The 24033-nt window shown below is 43.8% G+C and overlaps 1 protein-coding gene across 1 annotated transcript in view; it reads left to right on the forward strand.

Annotated features, from left to right (window-relative positions):
- The window catches only part of LOC139389626 (phosphoglucomutase-like protein 5), a 47800-nt gene extending 29504 nt beyond the window's left edge, over positions 1-18296 (forward strand). The window contains exons 8-11 of the mRNA XM_071136483.1: positions 9215-9350; positions 9709-9892; positions 13767-13904; positions 18065-18296. Of these exons, the coding sequence (XP_070992584.1) occupies positions 9215-9350; positions 9709-9892; positions 13767-13904; positions 18065-18154 (548 nt within the window). The 3' untranslated portion in view covers positions 18155-18296. The remainder of the gene's footprint in view (positions 1-9214; positions 9351-9708; positions 9893-13766; positions 13905-18064) is intronic.
- The last annotated feature ends 5737 nt before the right edge of the window (positions 18297-24033 follow it).

Below are 24033 nucleotides of genomic sequence, written 5' to 3' on the forward strand. Positions count from 1 at the left end.
CCTGCGCGGGCGTGTTTGTGTTTGTATGCGTGTGTATGTGTCCACAACAAATGTAACTTCAATTGAATCGGAAAGACAGAGAGGAGGTGGAGAGAGGCAGCGGCGAGTCAGCAGAAATTGGTAACAGTCAGTTTCACAACAGCTGCTAGGGACATAATTAGTAAGGATTTCTACCACAACAAAGTCTACACCTGTTAGTTTCCAGAGGAAAGAAAACATGGAACATAAACACAGGAAATACAACATGGAGCATAAACACAGGAAATACAACATGGAGCATAAACACAGGAAATACAACACGGAACATAAACACAGGAAATACAACACGGAGCATAAACACAGGAAATACAACATGGAGCATAAACACAGGAAATACAACACGGAGCATAAACACAGGAAATACAACATGGAGCATAAACACAGGAAATACAACACGGAGCATAAACACAGGAAATACAACATGGAGCATAAAGACAGGAAATACAACATGGAGCATAAACACAGGAAATACAACATGGAGCATAAACACAGGAAATACAACACGGAGCATAAACACAGGAAATACAACATGGAGCATAAACACAGGAAATACAACATGGAGCATAAACACAGGAAATACAGCACGTAGTACAAACACAGGAAATACAACATGGAGCATAAACACAGGAAATACAACACGGAGCATAAACACAGGAATTACAACATGGAGCATAAACACAGGAAATACAACACGGAGCATAAACACAGGAAATACAACATGGAGCATAAACACAGGAAATACAACACGGAGCATAAACACAGGAAATACAACATGGAGCATAAACACAGGAAATACAACACAGAGCATAAACACAGGAAATACAACACAGAGCATAAACACAGGAAATACAACATGGAGCATAAACACAGGAAATACAACATGGAGCATAAACACAGGAAATACAACATGGAGCATAAACACAGGAATTACAACATGGAGCATAAACACAGGAAATACAACACGGAGCATAAACACAGGAATTACAACATGGAGCATAAACACAGGAAATACAACACGGAGCATAAACACAGGAAATACAACACGGAGCATAAACACAGGAAATACAACATGGAGCATAAACACAGGAAATATAACATGGAGCATAAACACAGGAAATACAACATGGAGCATAAACACAGGAAATACAACACGGAGCATAAACACAGGAAATACAACACGGAGCATAAACACAGGAAATACAACATGGAGCATAAACACAGGAAATACAACATGGAGCATAAACACAGGAAATACAACACGGAGCATAAACACAGGAAATACAACATGGAGCATTGTCGTGTCTTTACTATCATTAAATTGAAGACATCGTTTTATCAAAGATTCTCTGTAATTAGTATAACACGATCAAAGTAATTAATCGTGTAACTTTAATTAACTAGGAAATAGGGGCACCAAGGAAAGTATTCAGATTACAAAGTTATAATTTCCCAATATAACCTTTCAGATATTTTCATATCTGATCAATAGTCTTCTGATTAATGATTTATTTATTTTACCTCACGTTAGTCTCATTCCAAACGTCGTAAATTGTTGGTTATCTGCACGAATCCAGTCTTCACTATGAGTCATCCATACATCAGTTATCTTAAATCATTTATTTATTACTAACTAAGTAATTCACAGAAATGCATAAACAAACAGTAAATATGGTTACATGAAATGATAGAATGTTCCCTAGTGGGCTGAACCGGCATGGCGGCTTGTTAGACAAATGGGCAATGGGGGTCGACTCGGGGGTCGACTCAGAAGTCACTACAGAGTTAATTATAACAATTAAAATGCTAATCCCTTACACATGAACGCTCACTCATTCGGGAACAATTTCAATCAATATATATATTTACGCTCAGTGTGTCGTCTTGATCGCTGGTTGAAAAGTTAATTTATTTTGTAGGATTGTCCGTCTCTCTCTCTCTGTCTTGGTTAGAGGGGATAGTTCAAAGTGACATTCGTATTAGAATGGTTGTTTCGGCGGTTGTCGTTCTTCGCGTTCAATGATGCCGAATTCCTAGCTGCAGACTAGTCATTTGTATCAAAGACTTGTTCTTATTCTGTCGGTATCGATAGTCTAAGAGTTTTAACCACGTGGTATGGTTAAAAGATTCAGCAATGGTCTACAACCTTTAGTCCCCCTCCTAATGGAGAAAAACATGGTCTACTGATAATTTCTCAAAGTGGGGTTTTATTCAGAATGGCAGAAGAGGGCTGTCTCAGGATGTCTGACCCTAACTGGGCTCAGGGGCGGTCCTCTGATTTAGTTCAAATCAAAAGGGAATTGTATTTTTCTTCATTTAACAGTCCACAATCATATTACACCATTATACAAACAGTATCAGCCTCACTCATTCACCTTATACAACAATTAGATGTAAACCTCATATCTGAGGCTATTATATAAACAGCGTTATGGTAATGTGGCCACACCGTCTCTCTTGAGCTTGCCAAGTTGTGCCAAACGCACCAGTTCGTAGCTGGATTCTTCACCTATCTTTTACACTTTCTCTGGAACATGAAATTTGTTAGTACCTCACGTTCTGTGAGGTGGAAGGATTTCCTTTGTCTCCATGAAAACTACTCTCTATAACTGTGTGTCCATGAGGCAGGGTCTTCCTTAGGAATTTACGACCTCTGACCACAGCAGTCTGGTTGTAGAAGCAGAGAGCGGGGGATGGTGCTCGCTGTACTCAAAGAGGGCAACATCATGACAGCATAAGCACAGGAAATATAACATGGAGCATAAACACAGGAAATACAACACAGAGTATAAACACAGGAAATACAAAATGGAACATAAACACAGGAAATACAACACGGAGTATAAACACAGGAAATACAACACAGACTATAAACACAGGAAATACAACATGGAGCATAAACACCGGAAATACAACACGGAACATAAACACAGGAAATACAACATGGAGCATAAACACAGGAAATACAACACAGACTATAAACACAGGAAATAAAACATGGAGTATAAACACAGGAAATACAACATGGAGCATAAACACAGGAAATACAACACGGAACATAAACACAGGAAATACAACATGGAGCATAAACACAGGAAATACAACATGCAGCATAAACACAGGAAATAAAACATGGAGTATAAACACAGGAAATACAACATGGAGCATAAACACAGGAAATACAACATGGAGCATAAACACCGGAAATACAACACGGAACATAAACACAGGAAATAAAACATGGAGTATAAACACAGGAAATACAACATGGAGCATAAACACAGGAAATACAACACGGAACATAAACACAGGAAATACAACATGGAGCATAAACACAGGAAATATAACATGGAGCATAAACACAGGAAATACAACATGCAGCATAAACACAGGAAATACAACATGGAGTATAAACACAGGAAATACAACACGGAGCATAAACACAGGAAATACAACACGGAACATAAACACAGGAAATACAACATGGAGCATAAACACAGGAAATACAACATGCAGCATAAACACAGGAAATAAAACATGGAGTATAAACACAGGAAATACAACACGGAGCATAAGAAAAGTATATATAAATAAGACAAAGATTCGGATCTAAAGGTACTATGTGAGGAACGATTTAGGCTTTAAGACTTTTTATTCCATATACTTAGCTTTTTATGTGTGTCTTTTATTCTCATCTAAAATGAACAGATGTGGACTTGACACTGTGACTCACACTCAAATCTAGTCCACCTCAGTTAGAGACCATTGGCAGTGTGAACAGACTGATCTCTCCACTTAGAGAGATACCAGTCTGTCTGCGTTATACTCCTCTTTCCCCTGACGCATGTGGTCTCTGTAGCTGAGTATACAGAACATTAGGAACACCTGCTCTTTCCATGACAGACTGACGAGGTGAATCCAGGTGAAAGCTATGATCCCTTATTGAATTCACTTGTTAAACCCACTTCAATCAGTGTAGATGAAGGGGAGGAGACAGGTTAAAGAAGGATCTTTAAGCCTTGAGACAATTGAGACATGGATTATGTATGTGTGCCATTCAGAGGGTAAATGGGCAAGACAAAATATTTAAGTGCCTTTTAAGGGGTTATGGTAGTAGGTGCCAGGCGCACCGGTTTGAGTGTGTCAAGAACTGCAATGCTGCTGGGGTTTTCACGCTCAACAGTTTCCCGTTTATATCAAGAATGGTCCACCACCCAAAGGACACCCAGCCAACTGTGGGAAGCATTGGAGTCAACATGGGCCAGCATCTCTGTGGAACACTTTCGACACCTTGTAGAGTCCATGCCGCAACGAATTGAGGCTGTTCTAAGGGCAAAAGGGGGGTAGCAACTCCAATATGAGAAGGTTCAAGATGGCGTAGCAGTCAGACGTCTATGTCTTCTCCTTGTTGTGTCCCGTGTATATATTTTTTTATATATTTTTCTTAACCTCAGCTTCAACATACTCTCCTGCAATCCGCCTCACCCAATGTGGTATGGATCTGCTATTTTCTTTACTTTTGAACTGGAACCCCCAACAGAAGCTAGCCAGCTAACTAGCTACTAGCTAGTAGTCAGCTAGCCACTGCTAGCGGTCATCAGCTAACCTTAGCCCGGACAACTCCTGCCAGTCTGCACAGCGCGATTCAAACCAGGGCATATCGGACTTATTTTTCTCCATATCTCCGGATTCCTACCGCAAGCTCTGAACCTTTTAACCTGGATCATCTCAGCTAGCTAGCTGCTATCCGAGTGGCCACTCCTGGCTACCATCTCTGTCCCAAAGCAATCACCAACTGGCCTGGAGCTAGCCTATGCTATGCCCATCTCCCGGCTAGCTGAAGAGGTCCATCAGCCACTCCTTGGGCTACAATACCTACTTTGCCAATTTGCCTGGACACCTTTTACTGCCGATACGGAGCCCCGTCGATCCATCACGACTGGACTACTGACGTAATCTGCCCAGGGATTTTTTCAACTGGCTCCTCCATCTCGGCGTCCCCTGAATGCCCGCCTAGCTACTCACTGGACCCCTATGATCACTCGGCTACACATGCCTCTCCCTAATGTCAATATGCCTTGTTCATTGCTGTTTTGGTTAGTGATTATTGCCTTATTTCACAGTAGAGCCTCTAGCCCTGCTCAATACGTCTTAGCTAACCCTTTATTTCCACCTCCCACACATGCGGTGACCTCACCTGGTTTAAATTATATTGCTTGAGACAATATCTCTCTCATCATCATTCAATGCATAGGTTTACCTCCACTGTATTCACATCCTACCATACCTTTGTCTGTACATTATACCTTGAATCTACTTTACCGTGTCCAGAAACATGCTCCTTTTACTCTCTGTTCCAAACGTACTAGACGACCAGTTATTTTAGCCTTTAGCCATACCCTTATCCTACTCCTCCTCTGTTCCTCTGGTGATGTAGAGGTTAATCCAGGCCTTGCAGTGCCTAGCTCCATCCCCATTCCCCAGGCGCTCTCATTTGTTGACTTCTGTAACTGTAAAAGCCTTGGTTTCATGCATGTTAACATTAGAAGCCTCCTCCCTAAGTTTGTTTTATTCACTGCTTTAGCACACTCTGCCAACCCGGATGCCCTAGCCGTGTCTGAATCCTGGCGTAGGAAGACCACCAAAATCCTTTCTGACAAGATAGAACTGCCAAAGGGGGCGGAGTTGCAATCTACTGCAGAGATAGCCTGCAGAGTTCTGTCTTACTATCCAGGTCTGTGCCTAAACAATTTGAGCTTCTACTATTAAAGATCCACCTTTCCAGAAACAAGTCTCTCACCGTTGCCACTTGCTATAGACCACCTTCTGCCCCCAGTTGTGCCGTGGACACCATATGTGAATTGATTGCCCCCCATCTATCTTCAGAGCTCGTGCTGTTAGGTGACTTGAACTGGGACATGCATAATACCCCGGCCATCCTACCATCTAAGCTTGATTGCCTCAATCTCACACAAATGATCAATGAACCTACCAGGTACAACCCAAAATCCGTAAACACGGGCACCCTCATAGATATCATCTTGACCAACCTGCCCTCCAAATACACCTCTGCTGTCTTCAACCAGGATCTCAGCGATCACTACCTCATTGCCTGCGTCTGTAATGGGTCTGCGGCCACCACACCCCTCATCACTGTCAAACGCTCCCTAAAACACTTCAGCGAGCAGGCGTTTCTAATGACCTGACCTGGGTATCCTGGAAGGATATTGACCTCATTCCATCAGTAGAGGATGCCTGGTTATTCTTTAAAAGTGCTTCCCTCACCATCTTAAATAAGCATGCCCCATTCAAACAATTTTGAACCAGGAAAAGATATAGCCCTTGATTCACTCCAGACTTGACTGCCCTTGACCAGCACAAAAACATCCTGTGGCATACTGCATTAGCATTGAATAGCCCCCGCGATATGTAACTTTTCAGGGAAGTTAGGAACAAATATACACAGGCAGTTAGGAAAGCGAAGGATATCTTTTTCAAACAGAAATTTGCATCCTGTAGTACAAACTCCAAAAAGTTCTGGGACACTGTAAAGTCCACGGAGAATAAGAGCACCTCCTCCCAGCTGCCCACTGCACTGAGGCTAGGAAACACTGTCACCACCTATAAATCCATGATAATTGAGAATTTCAATCAGCATTTTTCTACGGCTGGTCATGCTTTCCACCTGGCTACCCCTACCCCGATCAACAGCCCTGTACCCCCCCCAAGCAACTTGCCCGAGCCTCCCCGTTTCTCCTTCACCCAAATCCAGATAGCTGATGTTCTGAAAGAGCTGCAAAATCTTGACCCCTACAAATCAGACAGACATCAGGCTAGACAACCTGAACCCTCTCTTTCTAAAATTTTCCGCCAAAATTGTTGCAACCTATATTACTAGACTGTTCAACCTCTCTTTCGTATTGTCTGAGATTCCCAAAGATTGCAAAGCTGCCGCGGTCATCCCCCTCTTCAAAGGGGGAGACACTCTAGACCCAAACTGCTACAGACCTATATCCATCCTACCCTGCTTTTCTAAGGTCTTCGAAAGACAAGTTAACAAATAGATCACCGACTATTTGAATCCCACTGTACCTTCTCCGCTATGCAATCTGGTATCCGAGCTGGTCATGGGTGCACCTCAGCCATGCTCAAGGTCCTAAACGATATCATAACCGCCATCAATAAGAGACAATACTGTGCAGCTGTATTCATCGACCTGGCCAAGGCTTTCGATCTGTCAATCACCACATTCTTATCGGCAGACTCAACAGCCTTGGTTTCTCAAATGACTGCCTCGCCTGGTTCACCAACTACTTCTCTGATAGAGTTCAGTGTGTCAAATCGGAGGGCCTGTTGTCCGGACTTCTGGCAGTCTCTATGGGGGTGCCACATGGTTCAATTCTCGAGCCGACTCTCTTCTCTGTATACATCAATGATGTCGCTCTTGTTGCTGGTGATTCTCTGATCCACCTCTACGCAGACGACACCATTCTGTATACTTCTGGCCCTTCTTTGGACACTATGTTGACAAACCTCCAGACGAGCTTCAATGCCATGGCCACCAACTGCTCTTAAATGCAAGTAAAACTAAATGCATGCTCTTCAATCGATCGCTGCACACACCTGCTCGCCCGTCCAGCATCACTACTCTGACTTAAAATATGTGGACAACTACAAATACCTAGGTGTCTGGTTAGACTGTAAACTCTCCTTCCAGACTCACCTTAAGCATCTCCAATCCAACATTAAATCTAGAATCGGTGTCCTATTTCGCAACAAAGCATCCTTCACTCATGCTGCCAAACATACCCTCGTAAAACTGACTATCCTACTGATCCTTGACTTCGGAGATGTCATTTACAAAATAGCCTCCAACACTCTACTCAGCAAATTTGATGCATTCTATCACAGTGCCATCTGTTTTTTCACCAAAGCCCCATATAATACCCACCACTGCAACCTGTAGGCTCTCGTTGGCTGGCCCTTGCTTCATATTCATTGTCAAACCCACTGGCTCCAGGTCATCTATAAGTATTTTCTAGGTTAAGCCCTGCCTTATCTCAGCTCATTGGTCACCATAGCAGCACCCACCTGTAGCACGCGCTCCAGCAGGTATATTTCACTGGTCACCCCCAAAACCAATTCCTCCTTTCCTTCCAGTTCACTGCTGCCATTGACTGGAACGAATTTGAAGAATCACTGAAGCTGTAGACTCATATCTCCTTCACTAACTTTAAGCACCAGCTGTCAGAGCAGCTCACAGATCACTGCACCTGTACATAGCCCATCTGTAAATAGCCCATCTGTAAATAGCCCATCCAACTACCTCATCCCCATGCTGTTATTTATTTTATTGATTTTGCTCCTTTGCACCCCAGTATCTCTACTTGCACATTCATCTTCATCTTCATTCCAGTGTTTAATTGCTAAATTGTAATTATTTTGCCACTATGGCCTATTTATTGTCTTACCTCCCTTATCCTATCTCATTTGTACACTGTATTATTGACTGTGTTTGTTTATTCCATGTGTAACTCTGTGTTGTTGTTTGTGTCGCACTGCTTTGCTTTATCTTGGCCAGGTCGCAGTTGTAAATGAGAACTTGTTCTCAACTAGCCACCTGGTTAAATAAAAGTTCAATAAAAAGGTGTTCCTAACGTTTGGTATTATCAGTATATTGTTGACCCTACTATCCAAATACCTTGCTTATCACTCACTAGATAAGAATGTCTGCTAAATGAATCAAATGTACAAATATAGCACAAACATTCAGCATATGTGGACATACGGAAATCAAACACACCCTTCCTTGGTGTGGATAGCTGCGGATAGCCATCAGCCACCCAGGAGAGGCATACAGTGTTTGTGTGAGAGACAGATAAATAAAACTAGCGGCTGTTAAATTCTATGGCTCAGAGTTGAACTGAAGGGTTCTTGTCAGAATGCCTGTCAGAATGCCTGTTAAAATGCCTATGACATAGACCTAGCCTCATCTTGTTATCCTACAGGATAACTTCCCTTTCTAAATATCCCATGTTAGTCCATCATCCCACTCTGCTCCATATGTTTATAACAGGTAATAACAGGGTTATGAAGGTTTTTATACAAGGTCATAACATGGTTATAAAGATTTATGGTTTCCTGGGCGAACTTGTGTCCCCTTGTGTCTCTTGTTAAGGTTCAGACCACATCCGTGAGAAGGATGGTCTGTGGTCGGTGCTGGTGTGGCTGTCCATCATGGCTGTCAGGAAACAGGGCGTGGAGGAAATCGTCAAGGACCACTGGGCCAAGCTCGGACGCAACTACTTCTGCAGGTCACTCTGCTATGCAATCAATCAATCAACCAATCAATCACTCAACCAACCAATCAATAATAAAGTCAATCACTTAACCAACCAACCAATAAATCAATCAAGCACTCAATCAAACAATCAATCAATCACTCAAACAACCAATACATCAATCATTCAACCAATAAATCATTCAGTGGATTGAAATACATGTGTAGTGAACACAGAAAGACACATTGACGATGACATGTCCTTATCTAATAGACTTGAATAGACGGGGATGCTTCTTACTGTGTTTGTCTCTAAGCTTGTGGTTTCTAGGAGTGTGTCTTAATGCCACATTCATGCTTATGTGTTCACACCTGTGTGTGTGTGTTCCCAGGTTTGACTATGAAGGCGTGGACCCCAGAGCTGCATTCTACCTGATGAGAGACTTGGAGGGGGTGATCACAGACAAGGCCTTTCTTACCCAGAAGTTTGCTGTGGGGACTAACGTCTACAGTGTGGAGCGGGCTGATAACTTTGAGTACATCGACCCTGTGGACGGAACCGTGGTCCGCAACCAGGTCTGTATAACTTAAACATGGCTCTTAGAGGAGAGGAGGAGATGAGAGGGGGAGAGGAGGAGGAGATGAGAGGGGGAGAGGAGGAGATGAGAGGGGGAGAGGAGGAGATGAGAGGGGGAGAGGAGGAGATGAGAGGGGGAGAGGAGGAGATGAGAGGAGGAGATGAGAGGGGGAGATGAGAGGGGGAGAGGAGGAGATGAGAAGGGGAGAGGAGGAGGAGATGAGAGGGGGAGAGGAGGAGATGAGAGGGGGAGAGGAGGAGATGATGAGATGAGAGGGGGAGAGGAGGAGATGAGAAGGGGAGAGGAGGAGATGAGAGGGGGAGAGGAGGAGATGAGAGGGGGAGATGAGAGGGGGAGAGGAGGAGATGAGAGGGGGAGATGAGAGGGGGAGAGGAGGAGATGAGAGGGGGAGAGGAGGAGATGAGAGGGGGAGAGGAGGAGATGGGAGGGGAGGAGATGAGAGGGGGAGGGGATGAGAGGAGAGGAGGAGATGAGGGGGAGAGGAGGGGAAGATGAGGAGATGAGATGGGGAGAGGAGGAGATGAGAGGGGGAGAGGAGGAGATGAGAGGAGGAAAGGAGATGAGAGGGGGAGTTGAGGAGATGAGAGGGGGAGAGGAGGAGAGGAGGAGATGAGAGGGGGAGAGGAGGAGATGAGAAGGGGAGAGGAGGAGATGAGAGGGGGAGAGGAGGAGATGAGAGGGGGAGTTGAGGAGATGAGAGGAGGAAAGGAGATGAGAGGGAGAGTTGAGGAGATGAGAGGGGGAGAGGTGGAGATGAGAGGGGGAGAGGAGGAGAGGAGGAGATGAGAGGGGGAGAGGAGGAGATGAGAGGGGGAGAGGAGGAGATGAGAGGGGGGTGGGCAAGATTGGGGGAGTGTCTATGATGAGGTCCATATAACTGTTGACTTTATTAGTCGATTAAATACCATCTGAAAGTCAGCACATATTCCTCTTCTCTCTTTCCATCTCTACTTGTGTACTCCTACCCCTCTCTGCTCCAGACCTCCCAGGTAGCCATGTGTTCAGACTGGGGTTCCATGTTTGGGCATGGCTGTCTCTAACCCTCCTCGTCAGCCAGTGTGCAGACACACACACACACACACACACACACACACACACACACACACACACACACACTGCTGTTGACGGTAACACAGCAGAGCCCTTCTTTGCTTTAGTAAAAGACAGAAACAGGACAGCCAGACAGGCAGACGAACAGTAGTGTAATAATGGTGTGATGTACAACCTGTTGCTTAGGAACAGTTGGCCTGCTGTTGACGGTAAACACATCTCTGGAATGACTACTTCACTGTTTCCCGATGGGTGAGAGGTGACCTGCTAGTCACAATCGAGTCTATGCCATTGGTTCTGGTGACATGTTGAGTCATGAGAAGACTCCCAAAGCTTTAGGTGGGTCACAGGGCTAAAGGTTTAAGTGGGTCACAGGGCTAAAAGGTTTAGGTGGGTCACAGGGCTAAAAGCTTTAGGTGGGTCACAGGACTAAAAGGTTTAGGTGGGTCACAGGGCTAAAAGCTTTAGGTGGGTCACAAGGCTAAAAGCTTTAGGAACAAGTGATGTATAGAGCAGTGATGTCACAGTGGCTGATGTAGGATGTTTTGGCTTGGCCTTTATTGTGATTGGTAGACTCGGTTTAGTCTGAGAACCTTCATCTCTTTGTTGGAGGCAGAAATGTCTCGGTTGGGTCTTTATTGTGATTGGTGTAAAGACTGATGAGTCAGACTGCGTCAGGAAAGATGATGAGTGTTACACCATCTACTGTTGGGAAATGTAAACACACACACACACAGGCTTTTCACTTGGCAGCGGTCTCTGTCACACTGTCCCATCCTCCCCACAAACCCTGGAATATCTCCTGACGTCGACACTTTTTAGCTCATACTTCACACGTAGATCCCATTGGTGTCAGGTGTCTTGACCTGGGATGCATGATGTCATAAGAGATGGTGTGTGGTTTGTTTTTAGTCAGTCACCCTCCCAATCGGGCCTGTCACAGTAGCCGGATCAGACCTCTCGGCCAGCTCCACAGCGGTTACAGCTAGTTAGTCACTCACCAAGAGGTGTGACAGCTTCTCCCTCCCCAGTAAACCTACTCCTCTGTGTATATACTGGACATTCCACAGTGTTGTGTCAGCTGTTGTCTCTCCACTCTGCCTGTGAGAGGGGGATGCACTGTCTGTTGTATGCATACACACTCCATATATTCATTTAGCATACATTCTTATCCAGAATGACCTACAGGATAAATTAGGGTTAAGTGCCTTGCTCAAGGGCACATCAACATATTTTTCACCTAGTTGGCTCAGGGATTTGAACCAGCGACCATTCAGTTATTGGCCTAACATCCTTAACCACTAGGCAACCTGCCGTCCCATTAATAAACAGAGACACATGCTCACACACACACACAGACAGACTGGCTGTGATGACAAGTTGAGAGAGGCTTTACAGAGCTATGCCAGGGTTGCCTCTGTAGCCTGCTACTGAATTGTTCCCACAGAGAAAGACTACACACATACTACTGTACATTGACCCCCTCTCTCTCAAACACCTACATATAGACATACAGGGATGTACTGTATATTAAATGCTCACACACACACACACACACACACACACACACACACACACACACACACACACACACACACGCATATGACTACAGTGGCATCTAGGGGACGTCAGTTGATACTGCATTAACTACACTGACTCCTCTGTCTCACTGCCTCTGGTCTGTCTTTCTACCTGTCTCACTGCCTCTGGTCTGTCTTTCTACCTGTCTCACTGCCTCTGGTCTGTCTTTCTACCTGTCTCACTGCCTCTGGTCTGTCTTTCTACCTGTCTCACTGCCTCTGGTCTGCCTTTCTACCTGTCTCACTGCCTCTGGTCTGTTTTCTACCTGTCTCACTGCCTCTGGTCTGTCTTTCTACCCGTCTCACTGCCTCTGGTCTGTCTTTCTACCTGTCTCACTGCCTCTGGTCTGTCTTTCTACCTGTCTCACTGCCTCTGGTCTGTCTTTCTACCTGTCTCACTGCCTCTGGTCTGTCTTTCTACCTGTCTCACTGCCTCTGGTCTGTCTTTCTACCTGTCTCACTGCCTCTGGTCTGTCTTTCTACCTGTCTCACTGCCTCTGGTCTGTCTTTCTACCCGTCTCACTGCCTCTGGTCTGTCTTTCTACCCGTCTCACTGCCTCTGGTCTGTCTTTTTACCCGTCTCACTGCCTCTGATCTGTCTTTCTACCCGTCTCACTGCCTCTGATCTGTCTTTCTACCTGTCTCACTGCCTCTGGTCTGTCTTTCTACCCGTCTCACTGCCTCTGGTCTGTCTTTCTACCTGTCTCACTGTCTCTGGTCTGTCTTTCTACCTGTCTCACTGCCACTAGTATTTCTGTCTACCTGTCTCACTGCCTCTGGTCTGTCTTTCTACCTGTCTCACTGTCTCTGGTCTGTCTGCATACCAGTCTCACTGCCTCTGATCTGTCTGCATACCTGTCTCAATGCCTATTGTCAGTTTTTCTCACACCCTCTGGTCTGTCTGCATACCTGTCTCACTGCCTCTGGTCTGTCTGCATACCTGTCTCACTGTCTTTGGTCTGTCTGCATACCTGTCTCACTGTCTCTGGTCTGTCTGTGTACCTGTCTCACAGTCTCTGGTCTGTCTGCATACCTGTCTCACTGTCTCTGGTCTGTCTGCATACCTGTCTCACTGTCTTTGGTCTGTCTGCATACCTGTCTCACTGCCTCTGGTCTGTCTGTGTACCTGTCTCACTGTCTCTGGTCTGTCTGTGTACCTGTCTCACTGTTTCTGGTCTGTCTGTGTACCTGTCTCACTGTCTCTGTTCTGTCTGCATACAGGGTCTGCGGATTGTCTTCACAGATGAGTCCCGTCTGGTCTTCCGTCTGAGTGGGAGTGGGGGAGGGGCCGGGGCCACAGTCCGGATCTACGCAGAGAGCTTCGAGAGAGACCCCGAGAGTCATAACAGAGAAACTCAGGTAAGGAGTACACTGGAATCCATTCTGATAGGTACTACTACACTGTGTGTGTGTGTGTGCGTGTGCGTGTGCGTGTGCGTGTGTGTGTGATCATTGTTTCCTTGTATGAACTTTCAGGCCCTTAAACTAAGGAGAGGATCAACTCAACATTATCATTTTCATTGATCCATTTGATATATTATTCAGCCAAAAGGGACATTGTCAACAGTAGGGTTTGGTTCACAGTGGTTGCATGCAATATTATCCTATTACACAACCCACCTCCATCTGGGTGTCTGAACAACATGTGACATGGTGACATGACATGTGATAGTAGTTTTAGCTGCTCGGTAGACTTTGGAGTGAGTGTCTTCTATTGCTGTTGGTGTGGCCATATTGTGTTTGACTGGTAGCGTACTTTAACCATGCCACAGTATTAGTCAGTATCATATTGTGTTTGACTGGTAGTGTACTTTAACCATGCCACAGTATTAGTCAGTATCATATTGTGTTTGACCAGTAGTGTAGTTTAACCGTGCCACAGTATTAGTCAGTATCATATTGTGGTTCACAGTATTAGTCAGTATCATATTGTGTTTGACTGGTAGTGTACTTTAACCATGCCACAGTATTAGTCAGTATCATATTGTGTTTGACTGGTAGTGTAGTTTAACTATGCCACAGTATTAGTCAGTATCATATTGTGTTTGACTGGTAGTGTAGTTTAACTATGCCACAGTATTAGTCAGTATCATATTGTGTTTGACTGGTAGTGTAGTTTAACTATGCCACAGTATTAGTCAGTATCACATTGTGTTTGACTGGTAGTGTAGTTTAACTATGCCACAGTATTATTCAGTATCATATTGTGGTTCACAGTATTAGTCAGTATCATATTGTGTTTGACTGGTAGTGTACTTTAACCATGCCACAGTATTAGTCAGTATCATATTGTGTTTGACTGGTAGTGTAGTTTAACTATGCCACAGTATTAGTCAGTATCATATTGTGGTTCACAGTATTAGTCAGTATCATATTGTGTTTGACTGGTAGTGTACTTTAACCATGCCACAGTATTAGTCAGTATCATATTGTGTTTGACTGGTAGTGTAGTTTAACCATGCCACATTATTAGTCAGTATCATATTGTGTTTGACTGGTAGTGTAGTTTAACCGTGCCACAGTATTAGTCAGTATCATATTGTGTTTGACCAGTAGTGTAGTTTAACCGTGCCACAGTATTAGTCAGTATCATATTGCGGTTCACAGTATTAGTCGGTATCATATTGTGTTTGACTGGTAGTGTACTTTAACCATGCCACAGTATTAGTCAGTATCACATTGTGTTTGACTGGTAGTGTAGTTTAACTATGCCACAGTATTAGTCAGTATCATATTGTGTTTGACTGGTAGTGTACTTTAACCATGCCACAGTATTAGTCAGTATCATATTGTGTTTGACTGGTAGTGTACTTTAACCATGCCACAGTATTAGTCAGTATCACATTGTGTTTGACTGGTAGTGTAGTTTAACTATGCCACAGTATTAGTCAGTATCACATTGTGTTTGACTGGTAGTGTACTTTAACCATGCCACAGTATTAGTCAGTATCATATTGTGTTTGACTGGTAGTGTACTTTAACCATGCCACAGTATTAGTCAGTATCATATTGTGTTTGACTGGTAGTGTACTTTAACCATGCCACAGTATTAGTCAGTATCACATTGTGTTTGACTGGTAGTGTAGTTTAACTATGCCACAGTATTAGTCAGTATCATATTGTGTTTGACTGGTAGTGTACTTTAACCATGCCACAGTATTAGTCAGTATCATATTGTGTTTGACTGGTAGTGTACTTTAACCATGCCACAGTATTAGTCAGTATCACATTGTGGTTCACAGTATTAGTCAGTATCCTTTTTCGTTTGTCTGTTGGTTTTGTCTTATTGTGGTTCACAGTATTAGTCAGTATCACATTGTGGTTCACAGTATTAGTCAGTATCACATTGTGGTTCACAGTATTAGTCAGTATCACATTGTGGTTCACAGTATTAGTCAGTATCACATTGTGGTTCACAGTATTAGTCAGTATCACATTGTGGTTCACAGTATTAGTCAGTATCACATTGTGGTTCACAGTATTAGTCAGTATCACATTGTGGTTCACAGTATTAGTCAGTATCACATTGTGGTTCACAGTATTAGTCAGTATCACATTGTGGTTCACAGTATTAGTCAGTATCACATTGTGGTTCACAGTATTAGTCAGTATCATATTGTGGTTCACAGTATTAGTCAGTATCACATTGTGGTTCACAGTATTAGTCAGTATCACATTGTGGTTCACAGTATTAGTCAGTGTCGCATTGTGGTTCACAGTATTAGTCAGTATCACATTGTGGTTCACAGTATTAGTCAGTATCGCATTGTGGTTCACAGTATTAGTCAGTATCACATTGTGGTTCACAGTATTAGTCAGTATCACATTGTGGTTCACAGTATTAGTCAGTATCACATTGTGGTTCACAGTATTAGTCAGTATCACATTGTGGTTCACAGTATTAGTCAGTATCACATTGTGGTTCACAGTATTAGTCAGTATCACATTGTGGTTCACAGTATTAGTCAGTATCACATTGTGGTTCACAGTATTAGTCAGTATCACATTGTGGTTCACAGTATTAGTCAGTATCACATTGTGGTTCACAGTATTAGTCAGTATCACATTGTGGTTCACAGTATTAGTCAGTATCACATTGTGGTTCACAGTATTAGTCAGTATCACATTGTGGTTCACAGTATTAGTCAGTATCACATTGTGGTTCACAGTATTAGTCAGTATCACATTGTGGTTCACAGTATTAGTCAGTATCACAGTGTGGTTCACAGTATTAGTCAGTATCACATTGTGGTTCACAGTATTAGTCAGTATAGAGGTGTGTGCTGTTTTGATGCCAAGGCTTAGTTCTCAGTGATCTGTTATGATGAAACACCGCTGGCCTTGATTAGATTGATCAGTTCCATGTAAACATTCTCTCACAAACCGCTTTGAACAAGGCCAGGAAACCACTATACCGTTGAATCTGTAGTCATGACGCAAGCTGTGGCTTATCTCTATGGTTACCTCACTTAACAGGTAACTTCAGGTTGTGAGTTGCGCCAACACAATAGAGAAAGGGAAAGGGAAGGGAGGTACCTAGTCAGTTGTCCAACTGAATGTTCTCAACTGAAATGTGTCTTCTGCATTTAACCCGACCCCTCTGAATCAGAGACTGTTGAACTGTCAGTGGATACTAAGGTGCTGCTGGACAGTATAAAGTTAGCCTGGAGTTGACTGGCTTTTTAACACACTGATAATGGATTAAATTCTTTGCAGAGCTCCTTTCTGGCCAGGACATCGGACAGAGAGTCCAAAGTGAAGAGAAGGGACTTGGTAGTAAACTGTTGATTGGTCTTGATTCATGACGCTTGTTGTTTCCTTGGTTACTTTCTGTATTAGTTTATAGTGGCTTCTATGATGGTTACCGATGTAGGATCTTTAATTGAGCCAGTTTGCTATTGCAGCAAAATAATCCTGCAGCAACAGGAAATGTGACATTGTATCAACACTTATTTGAACATGTGCATCCTTTCAGAGTCTCTACAGTAATGTAATGTGTTTATCGTGTGAAGTGTGTATAAAGCAGTGTATGTTCTGTGTCCTAGGCGGTGCTGGGTCCCCTCATCGCCAGTATGTGTGTGTTGTGTGAAGTGTGTATAAAGCAGTGTGTGTTCTGTGTCCCAGGCGGTGCTGGGTCCCCTCATCGCCAGTATGTGTGTATTGTGTGAAGTGTGTATAAAGCAGTGTGTGTTCTGTGTCCCAGGCGGTGCTGGGTCCCCTCATCGCCAGTATGTGCGTATTGTGTGAAGTGTGTATAAAGCAGTGTGTGTTCTGTGTCCCAGGCGGTGCTGGTTCCCCTCATCACCAGTATGTGTGTATTGTGTGAAGTGTGTATAAAGCAGTGTGTGTTCTGTGTCCCAGGCGGTGCTGGGTCCCCTCATCGCCAGTATGTGTGTATTGTGTGAAGTGTGTATAAAGCAGTGTGTGTTCTGTGTCCTAGGCGGTGCTGGGTCCCCTCATCGCCAGTATGTGTGTATTGTGTGAAGTGTGTATAAAGCAGTGTGTGTTCTGTGTCCCAGGCGGTGCTGGGTCCCCTCATCGCCATCGCCCTGAAGATCTCTGACATCCACGAGAGGACAGGACACCGCGGCCCCACTGTCATCACCTGAGCTCTGCTCCACTGCACACACACACACACACACACGCACGCACGCACGCACACACACACACACACACACATACCACCTGAGTGCTCCCCCCACAAACACGCACACACACACACACACACACACACACACACACACACACACCACCTGAGTGTTCCCCCCACAAACACACACAAACATCTATGGCCAAGTCCCTAAGGCCACACCGTCCTGCTTGTTGCCACACCTGGGGCCAATAGTAAGCAAGAGCTACATGTATTCTCTCTCTCTCTCTCTCTCTCTCTCTCTCTCTCTCTCTCTCTCTCTCTCTCTCTCTCTCCCTCTCTCTCTCTCTCTCTCTCTCTCTCTCTCTCTCTCTCTCTCTCTCCCTCTCTCTCTCTCTCTCTCCCTCTCTCTCTCCCTCTCTCCCTCTCTCCCTCTCTCTCTCTCTCTCTCTCTCTCTCTCTCTCTCTCTCTCTCCCTCTCTCTCTCTCTCTCTCTCTCTCTCTCTCTCTCTCTCTCTCTCTCTCTCTCTCTCTCTCTCTCTCTGTCTCTCTCTCCCTCTCTCTCTCTCTCTCTCTCTCTCTCTCTCTCTCTCTCTCTCTCTCTCTCTCTCTCTCTCTCTCTCTCTCTCTCTCTCTCTCTCTCTCTCTCTCTCTCTCTCCCTCTCTCTCTCTCCCTCTCTCTCTCTCTCTCTCTCTCTCTCTCTCTCTCTGTCTCTCTCTCCCTCTCTCTCTCCCTCTCTCCCTCTCTCCCTCTCTCTCTCTCTCTCTCCCTCTCTCTCTCCCTCTCTCCCTCTCTCTCTCTCTCTCTCTCTCTCTCTCTCTCTCTCTCTCTCTCTCTCCCTCTCTCTCTCTCTCTCTCTCTCTCTCTCTCCCTCTCTCTCTCTCTCTCTCTCTCTCTCTCTCTCTCTCTCTCTCTCTCTCTCTCTCTCAAAATGTAAGATATTATGTAGTCTGCAAAGAAAAGAAGCAAACTGTTTCTTTCAGCTGTTGATAAACAACATTTGTTCATATAAGGTTTCTGTTATGAAAGTTGTATTTTCTGGATGTGTGTGTGTGTGTGTGTGTGTGTGTGTGTGTGTGTGTGTGTGTGTGTGTGTGTGTGTGTGTGTGTGTGTGTGTGTGTGTGTGTGTGTGTGTGTGTGATCATTATAAAGTTGACAGACTGAATTAAAAGGGAGAAGTCCATTTTTCATACACCATACATGCCCCGAATACAACAGATGTAGACCTTACCGTGAAATGCTTACTTACAAGCCCTTAACCAACAATGCAGTTCAATAAATATATATATTTTTAAGTAACACAATAAAAGAACAATATCGAGGCTATAACCAGGGGTACCGGTACAGAGTTAATGTGCTGGGCTACAGGTGAGTCGAGGTGGTATCTGTTAACAACTTCATGTTCCAAAGGGGCTACCACCACGTTTAGTTGTTCTGCTCTTCATTAGACAGACTGTTTTTGCCATAGATGTATTTCATTTGTTTTAGTTTTTTATCCAAATAAATGTGTATCTTTTGTGTGTAATGTCTTTTTACTGAGTCCCTTCTGTTACTGGGAATATTAGTAGGTAGTGTTATTCACCTCCATTTAGTATCCTTCTCATCCTGCTGAGCCGAACTGTACTGTGTTATGCAGCTTCTTAGTCGCTGGAACCTTGATGCTGGAAAGGATGTGAAGAGAAAATATCTGAGCCATCAGTATGGTTCGGGTAGACAGGATAGTGTGAAAAGGGTTGTCCAAAGACAGACTGGCTTGTGGCTACAATATGGTTATTTTCCTTCATCTTTAGTGGGCTTAGGACTGTTCATGTGTGTTCCAACTGTCATATGGAATTGTGTAATACATGTGTATTGTGTGTATCCTTACTTGTGTCTAGAGAAATATCCACCCACCTGTATCACTTTCAGACTTATTTATTCAGGTTTAATTTATTCAGATTATGACATGTGTTCTCCTGACCCAGACCAGATCAGCTGTATTTACAACTGTGTGACCTTCAAATTATAATGTTCTATCTGCAAAAATAGTATTCTTAAATAATTGGCTTTAAAGGTGCTAATTCTCATTGGTCTGAATAACGTAACATGAATCTAGGTATTTAGAGTGCTTTAAAGGTAGAGAACATTGAACAGAACAAGGCTGATGGCAATAACTGCATTAGAACAAGGCTGATGTCAATAACTGCATTAGAACAAGGCTGATATCAATAACTGCATTAGAACAAGGCTGATGTCAATAACTGCATTAGAACAAGGCTGATGTCAATAACTGCATTAGAACAAGGCTGATGTCAATAACTACATTAGAACAAGGCTGATGTCAATAACTGCATTAGAACAAGGCTGATGTCAATAACTGCATTAGAACAAGGCTGATGTCAATAACTACATTAGAATAAGGCTGATGTCAATAACTGCATTAGAACAAGGCTGATGTCAATAACTACATTAGAACAAGGCTGATGTCAATAACTACATTAGAACAAGGTGATGTCAATAACTCTTTCTCTGTAACCATTCTGGATTCCTGCTCTGTAACCATTCTGGATTCCTGCTCTGTAACCGTTCTGGATTCCTGCTCTGTAACCGTTCTGGATTCCTGCTCTGTAACCATTCTGGATTCCTGCTCTGTATCCATCCTGGATTCTTGCTCTGTAAACATTCTGGATTCCTGCTCTGTAACCATTCTGGATTCCTGTTGTGTAACCATTCTGGGTTCCTACTCTGTAACCATTCTGGATTCCTTCTCTGTAACCATTCTGGATTCCTTCTCTGTAACCATTCTGGATTCCTGCTCTGTAACCATTCTGGATTCCTGCTCTGTATCCATTCTGCATTTTTGCTCTAACCATTCTGGATTCCTGCTCTGTAACCATTCTGGATTCCTGTTGTGTAACCATTCTGGGTTCCTGCTCTGTAACCATTCTGGATTCCTGCTCTGTGACCATTCTGGATTCCTGCTCTGTAACCGTTCTGAATTCCTGCTCTGTAACCATTCTGAATTCCTGCTCTGTAACCATTCTGGATTCCTTCTCTGTAACCATTCTGGATTCCTGCTCTGTAACCATTCTGGATTCCTGCTCTGTAACCATTCTGGATTCCTTCTCTGTAACCATTCTGGATTCCTGCTCTGTAACCATTCTGGATTCCTTCTCTGTAACCATTCTGGATTCCTGCTCTGTAACCATTCTGGATTCCTGCTCTGTAACCATTCTGGATTCTTGTTGTGTAACCATTCTGGATTCCTGCTCTGTATCCGTTCTGGATTCCTGCTCTGTAACCATTCTGGATTCCTGCTCTGTAACCATTCTGGATTCCTGCTCTGTACAAGACTGTCATAACCAACATCAGTAGTTATCTACCTCAGGCTACATCTTTATATGGTTAGTGTATTGGCTTCCTCATGCCCTGTTCAAATGCTCCTTGTTTGTGACAAGGTCAATTGTGAAGTTATTGTGGTGAATATCTTGAGTGTGTGTGTGCCATACAGTCTCAGAAAAAAAGACTAGACTTTGATTGCATAATGGCTTTTATTGCAGTCGTAAAATGTGAGTACATGACATTGTTTCCTTTCGGATACAGACAGACGTAAGATTGTAAAAGGCTGATTCCCTTTCATGAACTCTGGACACTTTATCTGTCTGTGGCCAGGTACCTAACTTAGCAGGGTTAAAAGACACTGGTGGCCAGTAAACAGCAGCCATTACGCTTTGAGCTCAGGAATTAGACCAACCTTAACCCCAGATGTGTGTATGTGTTCACAACAGTGTGTTCAACAACCTTTATGTTACCAAGTGGCCTGAGGATGACTGAAGGAGTCTCATTACAACAACAACAACGACAATGTTGGAATAAGTTGCAAAGGTTTAAATGAGCCGACTAGAGGCTGGGTGTGTTGCAGTGGAGAGCAGAGGGTCTGAATGAGCCGACTAGAGGCTGCGTGTGTTGCAGTGGAGAGCAGAGGGTCTGAATGAGCCGACTAGAGGCTGGGTGTGTTGCAGAGGGTTTGAATGAGCCGACTAGAGGCTGCGTGTGTTGCAGTGGAGAGCAGAGGGTTTGAATGAGCCGACTAGAGGCTGCGTGTGTTGCAGTGGAGGGCAGAGGGTTTGAATGAGCCGACTAGAGGCTGCGTGTGTGTGTGTTTATCAAGTTACGTAATCTGAGCCTTAAATCTTCAGCCCCTCTTTTATTGATGAGTTTGATTGTTGTGAAAAGTACATGAATGTGGAAAAAGTTTCAACTGGGCAGATGTAACAGATTCACAGAGAATCACAGTCGGCGTTCCAATTCATCCCTAAGGTGATCAGTGGGGTTGAGGTTAGGGCTCTGTGGAGGCCAGTCAAGTTCCGCCACAACGAACCTCGACAAACCATTTCTGTATGGACCTCGTTTGTGCACGGGGGCATTGTCATACTGAAACAGGAAAGGGCCTTACCCAAACTGTTGCCACAAAGATGGAAGCACAGAATCGTCTAGAATGTCATTGTATGCTAGGAACCCTGAAAACAGCCCCAGACCATTATTCCTCCTCCACCAAACTTTACAGTTGGCACTGTGCTTCGGGGCAGGTAGCGTTCTCCTGGCATCCACCAAACCCAGATTCGTCCGTTGGACTACCAGACGGTTAAGTGTGATTCATCACTCCAGAGAACGCGTTTCCACTGCTCCAGAGTCCAAAGGCGGCGAGCTTTACACCACTCCAGCCGTCGCTTGGCATTGCGCATGGTGATCTTAGGCTGTTACGGATGATGCGAATTCTCGCAGCTTTTCGCAACTTTTTAAAAAAAATCGCGCAACATTTCAAAGTCCTGCTACTCATGCCAGGAATATAGTATATGCATATGATAAGTATGTGTATAGAAAACACTCTGAAGTTTCTAAAACTGGTTAAATCATGTCTGTGGCTATAACAGAACGTGTTCAGGAGTAAAAATCCCAGGGAAAACTGTTCACCAAAAACACAAAAAAAATATTCATCCGCCAGTCTTTGAATTGTCTAAGGCGATAGAAAATAGATGAGGTTCCGTTTACAACACATACAGCTTCCACACGATGTTGCCAGTACTGGCATTTCATTGCAAGTTTATCCTTGGTGGGATGACGTATAGGCACTTCCTGTCTTGGGGTGCACCCAGGAAATTATGAAAGTTAAAAAAATGGACGATGATTTCAAGACTTGCTGCTATCGAATACAGATCGCCCTGTGATCAATTTGATAGATTATTAACGTTTATTAATACCTAAAGTTGGTTTACAAAAGTAGTTTGAAGTGATTTGTAAAAGTTTATAGGCAACTTTTTTAATTTTAAAAAGTGACGTTGCGTCTTGTAAAGGTGAATTTTCCTTGGATCAGACGGCCTTCATAAATGGACATTTTGGGCATACTTTGACGGATTTAATCGGGAAAAAGACCCAATTGTGATGTTTATGGGACATATAGGAGTGCCAACAAAGAAGCTCGTCAAATGTAATGAATGTTTTATATTTTATTTCTGCGTTTTGTTTAGCGCCGGCTACCGCTAAATCTTTTGTTTAGGTCTCGTTCAGGTATTTCGGGGGGTGCATGCTATCAGATAATAGCTTCTCATGCTTTCGCCGAAAAGCATTTTACAAATCTGACATGTTGGCTAGATTCACAACGAGTGTAGCTTTAATTGAGTACCTTGCATGTGTGTTTTAATGAAAGTTTGAGTTTTATCGAGTTCTACAGGTGGCGCTCTGAAATTTCCGCTGATTTTGGTTCCTGTACAGGAACAACAATACGTAAGAGGCTAGCAGGGAAGACATTTGAGCAGCTGACTTGTTGGAAAGGTGACATCCTATCCACCTGTCAGAAACGAGTGTGGCTGAAATAGCCAAATCCACTAACATGAAGGGGTGTCCACATACTTTTGTA

Source organism: Oncorhynchus clarkii, chromosome 30 (assembly GCF_045791955.1).
Source record: "Oncorhynchus clarkii lewisi isolate Uvic-CL-2024 chromosome 30, UVic_Ocla_1.0, whole genome shotgun sequence".
In the NCBI taxonomy this organism is placed as follows: Eukaryota; Metazoa; Chordata; class Actinopteri; order Salmoniformes; family Salmonidae; genus Oncorhynchus; species Oncorhynchus clarkii.